This window comes from Saccopteryx bilineata, chromosome 7, assembly GCF_036850765.1.
Source record: "Saccopteryx bilineata isolate mSacBil1 chromosome 7, mSacBil1_pri_phased_curated, whole genome shotgun sequence".
Lineage (NCBI taxonomy): Eukaryota > Metazoa > Chordata > Mammalia > Chiroptera > Emballonuridae > Saccopteryx > Saccopteryx bilineata.
Genome location: NC_089496.1, coordinates 67,772,946 through 67,785,748, shown reverse-complemented (window position 1 = coordinate 67,785,748; position 12,803 = coordinate 67,772,946). Strand labels below are relative to the sequence as shown.

At 42.8% G+C, this 12,803-nt stretch overlaps 1 protein-coding gene across 14 annotated transcripts in view; it reads right to left on the bottom strand.

The window, feature by feature from the left end:
* AKAP13 (A-kinase anchoring protein 13) overlaps positions 1-12,803 on the bottom strand; it is a 287,475-nt gene that overhangs the window by 161,944 nt on the left and 112,728 nt on the right. For all 14 annotated transcript variants that reach the window (XM_066239247.1, XM_066239251.1, XM_066239252.1 and 11 more), the window contains exon 3: positions 6,784-6,931. In XM_066239247.1, coding sequence (XP_066095344.1) covers positions 6,784-6,931 — 148 coding nt within the window. The remainder of the gene's footprint in view (positions 1-6,783; positions 6,932-12,803) is intronic.

The window sequence follows — 12,803 nt, the reverse complement described above, 5'->3', positions numbered from 1 at the left end:
CACACAAATTTCATCGTGGACATTTTGGCTAATTAATGCTAAAAATTTCATTCACTCTACTCCAGCCTATTGCTCTACAGCAGTGTTTCTCAACCTTCCAGTCAGTGTCCTTTTAGTTGCCCCAAAAAGAGTTTTTAAACATTTTTCTCTATTTGCACCCATCCCATAAAGTGTTAAAACCATAAATATGTGTGTGGATGTATAGCTTTCTTCACTGATCAATAGTAAATCCCCCTAAGAACCCATATTCACCCCTCTGGGAGGATTACTGCTCTCATTGCAATGCACGGGCTATGGTCCCATGGCTGCACCTTGTTTCCAACAGGAGGACCTGGACCACGCCCACACGAGACCGCACCTGAGACCCTGCACAGCGGCTGGGGTTTCACTTCACCTCGGTCTCACCATGCCTCTCCAGGATAACCACTATATATACGGACTAGCACTGGGACAGTCATTGACGTTTTTTAAGATACAAAATCACATCTGTCTAGAGACAGTCTGATAGCAGGAGTTATTTTGGAACAGGCAGGTTTTTAGAGAATGTCCAATAAAAAAAAATAGTGTTACTTTGACAAAGGGGAAAGGTATCAGAATTCTCTTGATTAGGCCAGTTTAAAGCCTACCACTTCTTTTCAAATGTGTTCTTCAATTCGGCCACGTCTGGGACACTGCTGCTGGAAAGAGAGGTCGGGTCACACAAGCCGAGACCCCACTGTGACAGGCTGTGCTGCGGGCTGAGGCCAGGGCTGTAAGTGCTTTTAATTAAAGCCCAAAACGACTGCTGATCATGGTAAATTCATTTTTCCTTTCTCTTTTTATAAAAATGAAAAATCTACAGTATATAGTTCCTTCCCTTTGATAAGTGAGGGGGAAAAAATACAAAAGAACTGAGTCCAACTTTGGGTCACTGAACGTTTGTAGCTATCCCGTCAGGCAGAACCCTTGCTGTGAATTCTGAAATTAATAAACATGCTGAAAAAAGATTTCACTTTATGAGAGATTCTGCCCAAAGCCTTTCACAAAAATAGTATGCAGCACCCACTAAACTTCCGATCTCATTTTCCATTCTCAATTATCATTTGCTTGGTCTAAATTCACATTTAATTAATAAAAATGAACACAATCAGACAGTGTTCCTCAACTCCTGAAGAATTATATTCCAAGGACACTCAACTCTATATTCCTCTTTTAGGGGGAAAAAAATCTCGCTGTTCTCAGCTTCATCTCTAAAGTAAAATCACTATTTAATTAAAATGGGATTTGATATTGGATTTGTTTTATATGAAGAGAAAAAAAATTGAGGTATTTTTATTTATAGCAAAAGCAACACCTCTGGTTTTTTTGTTTGTTTTTTGTTTTGTTTTGTTTTGTTTATATTTTTCTGAAGCTGGAAACGGGGAGGCAGTCAGACAGACTCCTACATGCACCCGACCGGGATCCACCCAGCACGCCCACCAGGGGCGACGCTCTACCCACCAGGGGACGATGCTCTGCCCCTCTGGGGCGTCACTCTGTTGCGACCAGAGCCACCCTAGCGCCTGGGGTAGAGGCCAAGGAGCCATCCCCAGCGCCCGGGCCATCTTTGCTCCAATGGAGCCTCGGCTGCGGGAGGGGAAGAGAGAGACAGAGAGGAAGGAGAGGGGGAGGGGTGGAGAAGCAGATGGGCGCCTCTCCTGTGTGCCCTGGCCGGGAATCGAACTCGGGTCCCCTGCACGCCAGGCCGACGCTCTACCACTGAGCCAACTGGCCAGAGCCCAACACCTCTGTTTTTAGAGATATATTTCCATGTCAGGGTATATTTCATAGCAAATTATATTCTTATACTAGCAAACTCATAGGTACTTTAAATTATTTTTTTTAAATTTGTCTAGTGTTAAAAAGCAGACAAAGATGGACTTATTTTCAAAAGAACATTGTTTTCAAAGAGTCTTTAAAATGTTTTTATTAAAAATTACTACATACATTAAAAGTAACATACTCATTACAAAGCATTCAATCAAAAGGCAGATAAAGTAGAAAAACAGTCTCCACCTAACTGTCCCCTAATCAGTTACTACTCTTAACACACTGTATCAAAAAAGGGAATTGTATCTTGCCCACAGCCTTTCAACAGCAGTAAGTCAAGAAAAGATTACTTTTAAAAGCCTTTACAACTTCTTTATAATTAAACACACAAATTCATTATAAGCTTCTCACTAGAAAACAAGCAAAACAGTGAGAAAATAGAATAATAATTTCAATATCTGGCGTCAAAGAGGTTTTTTTAAGGAGGTAATTTAGAAATGTCTCATTCTTCCCTCCAAATAAAAAGTTACAGACTAGGCCCTGGCCGATTGGCTCAGTGGTAGAGCGTCGGCCTGGCGTTCAGAAGTCCTGGGTTCGATTCCCGGCCAGGGCACACAGGAGAAGCGCCCATCTGCTTCTCCACCCCTCCCCCTTTCCTTCCTCTCTGTCTCTCTCTTCCCCTCCTGCAGCCAAGGCTCCATTGGAGCAAAGATGGCCCGGGCGCTGGGGATGGCTCCTCGGCCTCTGCCCCAGGCGCTAGAGTGGCTCTGGTTGCAAAAGAGCATCGCCCCCTGGTGGGCAGAGTGTGGCCCCCTGGTGGGTGTGCCGGGTGGATCCTGATCGGGTGCATGTGGGAGTCTGTCAGTCTCTCCCCGTTTCCGGCTTCAGAAAAATACAAGAAAAAAAAAAGTTACAGACTAATATCAAGAAGTAGCTGCCGTTTCCAACTTCAGAAAAATACAAAAAATTAAAAATTAAAAAAAAAGAAGTAGCTGCCTTTGAGAGGTCAATCTGGCTTTACTAAAAACTAAAATATTAACAAAACATAGACAGCAAAACACACAGAAAACTCAAAGAAAAGTCAGAGCCAGTAGTCTGCATGAAACATGACATTCAAAGCAAGCACAAGACACAGTGCTCCCCGTAGTCGGCCAAAATGACCAGGAACTGGTCCCACACGTGAACACAAAGCACGCAGAGGCACCCGCTCCGCAGCAGCAGCTGCGCACAGACTTTCGTGAAGGGTCTTGGCTAATCTGACACTGCCCTCGGCAGACAGGAAATCTGAGGCTATCAATGTGGCTGACTGACACAGTCATCCGAGGCAGCTCTGGAAGGAGGGCACAGACTCCTGCCCAAGCCAACAATCCAATTCAAGACGGGAGGGACTCCTCTTGCATTTCTGAAAAGAAAGAGTGCGTGCACATAAGTGTGTGTGTGTCTGTGTGTCGCACATGCACGCCTTTCTAGACAAGTGGCTTCTGAGAACCACAATGGACCTGGACAGTGGAAACCATCCCCTGGTGAGGCAGGGGTTCCTAGAACAAGCCTTCTTCGCATACGCCCGAGAACAGGATAGACAAAATCCATGCACTCGAGAAGGCGGAACTTGGATAGAGGCAGGTAGAAAATAAGATAAATGAAATATATAATGTGTTAAAAGTCACTAAGCGTATGGAGAAAAACAGAGCAGAGAAGGCGACAGAGAATACAGATAGGGTAGTTGTGTATTTATTTACAGGAAGGACAGGCGAGGCCTCACTGATAAAGTGATGTTGGGTCAAGACCTGAAGGAAGGCAAGGACCAAGTCTGAGACGTCCATAAAAACAGACTTACGGTATTAATTCCATGATATGAACAAGACATTCAAAACTAACTTAGCCCCCAAAATGCCCCTCCCCTCCCCTTTCACACGTTACTGTAGCAGGGCAGCAGTTTAAAAAGCAAGTGAAGAGAAACATGTTGCACACGACACCTGCGCCCGAGTCCGCTCAGAAATCTCCCTGGCTTACATCGTCCAGAGCTTCCCCTTCACCAACGAGGGACCTCACTGGGACACGTCCAAGGCACACAGTAACGTGCTGCCTCACTCTTTGCTGGGCTTGCTCGTACGGAGGGTCTTTCAAGGACTCGCATCCTTTGTCACCTCTGCTGTGATCAGGCATGTCATAGCAGCATGTTTAGGCCAACTGGGGGACAACGGGGACAAGTAATTAGGCCCTAGAGTGACAGAGAACAGGGGAAGTGGGTAAGATCGTACTTTAGGGGGAGGAGAGTTGATCAATAGAAAATGAAGGAGAAGGACTCCAGGCCCCAGGCAAATGGGTCAGGAGTGATTTCTGAGGGTCTGGATCATCTGAGAGGAAAGCAGCAGAGTACAAGATCCAGTCCCAGGGGCAGGGGTCAGCAGGACAAGGGGACAGGAGTCCCCAAGTACAAACAGGACACCCAGAAACAGATACTACTGGAAAAGACAGGGCACCGAGACACAGTAAAGAGGTGTCAGAACCAAAGGTAAGGAAGACACGGGAACTGGAGCTCAGGAAGGCAGGCTGGAGACAGGACCCAGGGACCAGGTACAGCTGCCACACCAGTACAGTGGGCTGGTAAAGCCAGAGAACTGCCTGCAGCCCCCTAAGAAAGTACCTCGCCGGGGAAAGCAATGGGGCTCTGGGCATATCCCCTCCACCAAGAGGCTGGACTCTGCCGGCACTTGTGACTGAGGGTCACAGCTGGGCACAGGGCTACATCTATGAGATTTGTCCTTCCTCTTATAATCCACTTGCATTCACCTTGTAGAGGACGCTTTCTTACTCTCTCTCTCTCTCCACACACAAACACACACTCCCATTCCCCAAACTTCCACTCCTAAAGTGTTTATAATTCAGGAAAGAATAATTTTATTAAAGTTACAGCCATTCTTTTCCTGATCAGAGCCCAGATTCTACCAAACTGAAGTCCTCATCCTCCCCTTCGCCCCACAAAGTGAATGTTCCGCGATGGCGAGAGCATAGACTCCTGCAAGAGAGGGGCCTCAACCTCCAGCTCAGCCTCCCTGACGTGGTCCACAGCCCAGGAAGCAGGCTGGCTGTAGCTTTAAGTTACAAAGAAGGATACTTAATACTCCTCAGAAAAGGAATTGGTATCTATCCTGAAGTCTTTGTTAAATTTCCTATCCCTAAATATTTGCGGGGGGGGGGGGGGGGGATATTCACAGAACTGTCAAAAATCTTTAAACCCTGTATTTTTAAAAATCATTTCTCCTAGTAGAAGGATAAATACAGATTTCAACTGTCATAATCTCAGTTCCTGAACGTGGTATAATTTCCAGGATTTGGTAGGTATCAGACGTGAAGTTAATTTACATAAAACGGCACAGGGACAAAAAACTGGCAATGTGATCCAATGCTGGCAAGACCAGATACTGAAGAATTTTTAACACCATCTATTTCAGTAAAGTAGAACCAGTGTACATAAAAACACTAGCACACTAGCAAAGAAATGTTTCAATACAAATTAAACACATTTTGGACCTGGCCGGTTGGCTCAGTGGTAGAGTGTCAGCCCAGCGTGTGGAAGTCCTAGGTTCGATTCCCCATCAGGGCTCAATTGCAGTGAGTTGGCCCCAGGTGCTGAGGATGGCTCCATGGCCTCTGCCTCAGTCACTAAAAAGAACTCGGTTGCTGAGCAACGGAGCAACATCCCAGATGGGCAGAGCATCACTCCCTTGTGCACATGCCAGGTAGATCCTGGTGGGGGCACATGCAGGAGTCTATCTCTCTGCCTCCTCTCCTCTCGCTGCATTAAAAAAAAAATCAAACCCATTTTATTCTCTAAAGAAAAACAGTTCAGCTAGCAAAACTTTTAAGGAGTTTCCCCTAAATGTGCCTGCTTTTATATTTTTATGAAAACTGGGCAATTCTGAACTTCAACAAAAGATCAATAAGGAGAGCAGTTCGTCTCCACACATAAATCAGCCTCCTGTCAGATGCTGCCAGTCAAGAAACAGTCTTCACTTTACCAGACACTTCCATGGACACAGCTACGTAATGACTTTGTAGAAAAAATTTATTAAGTAAGCATTTCCCTTTTAAGTCTGTTAAGTGCAACAATGAAAAAGTACTTGTTCCACCATGAACTATCATTTGTTCATTTGGGGAGAAGTCTGGCTTTTATTTTAAGTCTTCCCTCCAAGGATACTGCGGAATGCATTACAGGTTGTTTCACCTTTGCCTTCGCCACTGATGCTCAGAATCAAATAAATACACAGTCACGCTGCAGAAACCCCACGAGGGCTTTGATCTTCTGCATGCGCATTAGTTTCCCCCAAATCTCAACATTCCTGTAAACTAATACTTAGGCTGAGCATGATTTCTATCTTCAATTTGTGACACCCTTTGATTCCATTTATTTCTAGTTAAGTTCAGATATTTGTGGAGCATGCAAGAAATAGACAAAGTATTTCATTTTAAAATGAATTTAAAAGGACAGATGTCTCCCTGGCCGGTTGGCTCAGTGGTAGAGCGTCGGCCCGGCATATGGAAGTCCCAGGTTCGATTCCCAGCCAGGGCACACAGGAGAAGCGCCATCTGCTTCTCCACTTCTTCAGCGCATTAGTTTCTCCCCCCACCTCCTCCTCTCTGTCTCTCTCTTCCCCTCCCGCAGCCAAGGCTCCATTGGAGCAAAGCTGTCCCAGGCGCTGATGATGGCTCCGAGGCCTCCGCCTCAGGCACTGGAATGGCGCCAGTTGCATGGAAGCGACGCCCCAGATGGGCAGAGCATCACCCCCTGGTGGACGTGCTGGGTGGGTCCCGGTTGGGCAAATGCAGAAGTCTCTCTGCCTCCTCGCTTCTAACTTCGGAAAAATACAGGAAAAATAAATAAATAAAATAAAAGTAATGATGTCACTGTAGTTCTACTGCCCTGATTCATTCTACTCATCACTCCACACAATGAATGCAGAACAAAAGTAAAGGCTCCATTCACATACTCACCAGGAGAAATGGTCTCCAACGTATCGGAGCTGACCTTCCGGGTACTTGCACAGTGATGGAGGGTAGAACCCGAAAATACCAAGTAAAACACTACATCATCCTCAACCTTGTCCTCTTCAGCGAGCAGTACAGTAACAACACAATCGCCCTAGGGGACAGAAAGATGGAGCAAGGCTGCGTTAGTAAGGTTCCTCTTGAGAGTCCCTCTTCACAAAACATCAAACATAAGGAAAATGCCAATGTATCGCATAAACCGTGCCCTGTTCCCGGTTTATACAAATATAAACACGGATTAAACACTGCTATACTAGGAGATATTCTAGACACTGAGAAGATAAAATGACCTAAAAATAAGATTTGTGTTCTCGTAAAGGTTACATTTTATTGCAGGTAGTTGGACAAACAAGTAAACTAACAATATAATAGAGAATACATTTACTTGATGAATGGGGAGCGGGGGTGACGCAGAGGATGAGGAGGTAGACCGATGAGTTACAGCCTACATTCAGAATGCCCTTAACACCTGTGATCCAGCGGTTTTTGCAGGAATATGCAGAAAGGATTCTCTGAATTCTACATCCTAGAAAATCACTGCCAAGTCCACCCATCCTCCAGTTGGGGGGGGGGGGCTCTGACAGAGCTGAGCTGGAAATGGCAGAGAGCAAAGAGCATAGGCTAGAGCCTCAGACCAACCTGGACTTCCACTCCAAGGACTTTGTCATCCTCTGAACCTGTTTCCTGGACTATATTAATGAAGACAGCTAACATATGGTCGGGCAGAAGTAGGTTTACAGTGGTGAGCATGCAAGACAGTTTATTCTTGTGCTATTATTTATTAAGTATTGTATTATTTCCCGTACAAACTATAAACTTATTTTTGCCACACCCTGTATATAAAAACTCTCAGAACATCTTCAGTTTTATGATATTCTTAATCTCTATTAGGACAAGAGGGTCACACTTCTTACAGTTTGTGTTTCCTGGTCATCTGGAATCCCTACTCTTTCTTACCCACTAAACCCTTGAAACCAGACAATCTTGGACCTGTGTCTTTGCCCACGATAACAACTACTTAGAACTACTCTTTTAGCAGTTTTACAGGTTAATTTTTTAGATTGAGGTCAGTGGCTGAATTAAACATATTGTATGAAATACAGTCCTCGCTACCATTCTCCCAATCATAAACATGAGATAATCCATGTTAAAATCATAAACAAAAGATTTGAAAGCCACTGAGGTTTGAAGTAATGAGGTCCAGTAAGGTGTGAATTTTAATAATACACAAAGGGAAAACCAAGTTAGAGGAAGCTGCGCCATGTTAGCATGAAGTAGGAGACAATTCTCATTACTCACAGAATGTTCTTCCCTTCCCACTTTAGCAACAGGACAGCCATGCCAACAAGGGAACCATGCCACCCTGTGGTCACCACTTACTAAGCCCCATAGCATAACGCAGAGGCAGGCAGTGTTTAACCAAACGCTGCAAACACACAGTCTTGACATCCTACTTAGCACCAAGTCAATTAACAGAAATGCTCCAATAAGCCTGTATGTGGTAGGTGCTCAAACCTGTTTAATGGAGCATGTAAGAAGTCAGAATACTACACATAAGCTATAACTTACCTTAAATGCCGGACTGGAAAGTTCCAAAGCACCCTAATGCAAGGAACATCAGACCTCAGCGACTGAAGTTATACTTTAGACATGTGTAAGTCCCTTTCTCAGAAACGTTGTTGGAAAGCTTAGGCTGGTAATATGTCTAATATCCTTCAGCATGCTAAACCACAATCAGCTAAAACATCTGCAGCTTGAGAAGAGCCAATTTCTCAAGGTACTGAAATACCACCGTAACCTGAAAAAAGGTGTCAACGATGAACCCAGGTTGACTGATTATGACCATGGGCCAAATCCAGCCCTCTGCATGTTTATGCATGGTGCACAGCTAAGAAAGGATTCTACATTTTGAATGGGGGAAAATATCAAAAGAGAAATATATTTAACATGAACATTAAATAACATTCAAATTTCAGTGTGAATAAAGTTTTATTGAAACACAGCCACACTCGTTTGTTTACACACTGTGGCTACTTTTGCCTTAAAATGGGCAAGCCACAGTAGAGCTGAGTGGCTGCTACAGAGGCTGTACGGCCCTCAAACTGAAATTATTTACAATGCGGAATTCACATAAGTTTTTTTTCAATTAGATATCTAACCTGGAATTCTAGGAATATATCTCCCTTTAATTATTATTTTTCTTTTTTTCCAAGTGAGAGGAGGGGAGATAGACAGACTCCTTCAAGCACCAGGATCCACCCAGCTAGTCCCGTCTTGGGCCATGCTTGCAACTGAGCTATTTTTAGCACCTTAGGTAGAGGCTCCAAGGAGCCATACTCAGCACCTGGGGCCAATGTGCTCAAACTAATCAAGCCTTGGCTGCGGAGGGAAAGAGAGAGGGCAAGAGAGAGAGAAAAAGAGAGAAAGAGAAGGGTTAGGAGTGGAGAAGCAGATGGTCACTTCTCCTGTGTGCCCTGACCAGGAATCAAACCCAGGGCATCTACTCATGGGGCTGACACTCTACCACTTAGCCAAATGGCCCAGGCCATATCTCCCTTTTCTAAATCAAGCATTTCCTCTCTGGGGCCTTTTAACCAGAGACAGGGGAGAGGGCTAATAGGCAGCTGCGGTCCTTTTAATAACGCTCTCAATATCAACCTCCCTTTTCATCCCCAAGACCAAAGTAAGTTTCAAATTGCTTTCATAGCTCTGTTTAATAGTTTCTCTTTTTTACAGTAAGTCAAATTACCCAAACTATGAATTAAAATGAAACACAGAAAAGTCTCAATAGCTTCACACTCACTTGAAATTAAATTCCAAAAGCACTTGGAATTAAAGTACCTGTTTTCCTTGGAGACATATTCTCTGCATTCTGATAAAATCACTGAGAGCAAACAACAGAAATTCTTACTCTGCATTTCTACCACGTGACTGCGATTTTACTGCTGTACTACCAGGCACCCAGCATTACTTAAGATCGCCTTGAAAGATTAGGCAAGTGGAGTGGTGATTAAAAAAATAGAAATGGAAAACAGATCTAAGGAAGAATTTTTGCTGACGTGGTTGCTTTCATTACACCCCTCTTGAGGGGTGCCCTAAGGAAAGATCAGCCCCACAGAATCAATCAATCTGACCGCCCAATTAACAAGTCCAGCATGCTTCCAACTACAACAGATAAATTTATTAACAAGGGCAATTTTCAAGATATTCTTCATTAAAATTTTAGTTTGATCCAACCCCAGAAGAGAAGCCATCTATCTATGTCTGTACTTCTCCAATAATCTAAACTCAAGAAACAGAAGGCTATTTTACCAAGTTATTTTCCGTGTTTCTTCATTAATCAGAAACGTACCCTTGAACCTGGCAATTTTTTCAGGGTCTTAATTAGTTTTGCTGACAGATAACACAGAACCAATAGAAAAAAAAATCTATACTAAGCCCCATTTTGTAAGTACAGGCGATCCCCAAAATATAGCACTGTCGTCCTAAATGCCATCCATTGCCATTTAATTGACAATAAAAACAGGGTTTTAAATGGTAGCTAGGGTCTCAGTTTTCCCATCTCTAACTTATTTATATAGTAGGAATACTGTATTAATAGTACTACCATCACCTTTATACATACTTATAAATTAGTGGAAAAAAGTTCCCACTTATATGAACATAAGGGTGCATATATTGTTTCAAATTAGTGTTCTGGTTTCTTTGGATATATTCCCAGATGTGGGATGCTGGGTCATAAAGCAGTTCTATTTTTAATTTCTTGAAGAATCTCCATACTGTTTTCCACAGTGGCTGCACAGTCTGTATTCCCACCAGCAGTGCAGGAGGGTTCCCTTTTCTCCACACCATCACCAGCACTTGTTGTTGATTTATTGATGAGAGCCATTCTGACAAGCGTGAGATTATTAATTTGTATCTTTCTGATTAATAGTGATGTTGAGCATTTATTAACATGTCTATTGACCATCTGTATGTCTTCTTTGGAGGAGTGTCTATTCAGGTCCTTTGCCCATTTTTTAATTGGGTTATCTGTATCGCTGGGTGTCAAGTAGTGTAAATTCTTTCTCCATTTTGGAATTTAAGCCCTTATTAGATGCATCATTGGTAAATATATTCTCTCATTCAGTGGGTTTTTTCATTTTGATTGTTTCTTTTGTTGTAACAAATTTTTTTAGTTTGATGTAGTCACATTTGTAAATGTTTTCCTTTGTTTCACTTGCCCAAGGAGCTACATTGGCAAAAAATAATGCTACAAAAATTTATCAAATGTTACTGCCTAAGTTTTTCCTGTAGGATCTTTATAGTTTTGTGACTTACATTTAAATTTCTAATCTGTTTCGAGTTTACTCTTGTATGTGGTGTAAGTTGGTGGTCTAGCTTCGTAGTTTGCATTTATCTGTCCAATTTTCCCAACAGATTTATTGAAGAGACTGTCTTTACCCCACTGTGTGTTCTTGTCTCCTGTCAAACACTAACAAAGGCATGGGTTTATTTCTGTGCTCTCTATCCTGTGCCACTGATCTATATGACCGTTCTTATGCCAATACCATGCTGTTTTGATTACTACAGCCTATGCATAGTTTGATATCAGGTAGTATAATATCTTCAATTTTCTTTGTTTTTTTCTCACGATTGCTAAGGCTATGCGAGGTCTTTTGTGGTTCCAGATAAATTTTTGGAATATTTGTTCTAGATCTGTGAGATATGTCATTGGTATTTTAACAGGAATTGCACTGAATCTGTAGATTGCTTTGGGCAGTATGGACATCTTAATGATGTTAATTTTTCCTATCCATCAATATGGTATATGCTTCTACTTGTTTGTATCTTCCTCAATTTCTTTCCTCAGTATCTTACAATTTTTTGAACACAGGCCTTTTACTTCCGTACGTTTATTCCCACATACCTTTTTTTTTTTTGTTGCTATAATAAAAGGGACTATTTTCTTATTTCCTTTTCTGCTAATTCATTATTGGTATATAAAAATGCCACCGATTTCTGAATATTAATTTTGTATCCTGCTACTTGGCCACCGAATTTTAATAGCACTTATTTCAAGACATTGGCTGAGACCCATTTTAATATACTTCATGTTTTCCAATTTTTAAAAAATAAGGATTCATACTTGAACCCACCCAAGTAGGCAAGGAAAAAAAACCACTTCTGTGATATGTACTGAGAGAAAAGAGGGGGGGGGGGAGAGTGGAGAATGAATGATCTGTGAAAAGCAGCAAATGTTCTAGAAAGGTTTATCTCACAGCAGTATCCTAACAAAGAAAAAGAGGAGACAAGGAAAAATTTGGGAAAATATTACAAAAACATGGTGTAAGGTAACAAAAGTTTAAACTGCTGTGGCAGCAAGATGATCTAAAAAGAAATAAAAAAGCAGGTAAGGCATTCCATTGAAAACCTGATGACATCTGTTAGTGATCGGGTGAGGCCTGGACAGAAACAGGACGAGAGTCCACACAAAGCGACAGGAACATAGCAGGTGGCTTCTTACTAAGGAAAATGGGTGGGGAGCATGGAAATGATTTGTGAGAAAGAGGAAAATAATCTTTAAATGCCTAGTTTCCCACACCAGTAGGATGGAAAATTGTAGATATTTTATGTCCAACAGGTAGTCAGCAGGACAGCCTGTCAGAAAAGGTCGGGAAGTGCTGGGTTTCCCGTGGCAACAGAGTGCCAAGAGCTCAAGCCCGGTATGCCACAGGGGAGGGGAGGGAGAAGGGGCTGATCTGGGAAAAACAGATGGACCAGGAAAACCGGCCAGAGCACAGAGGACCAGTGACACTAACCGGGCAGGGAATAAAGGGCTTGCGGCATTAACAGGAATGGTTTTTAAAACCGGCATTGGAGGAGAGACTTGAAGACAGAAAAGCAGCAAACTCAAGAACTGTTTCATTTTATTCCAGCCTTTAAATGGGTCTTTTCACAACATACCATTCATCTATTCCCATGCC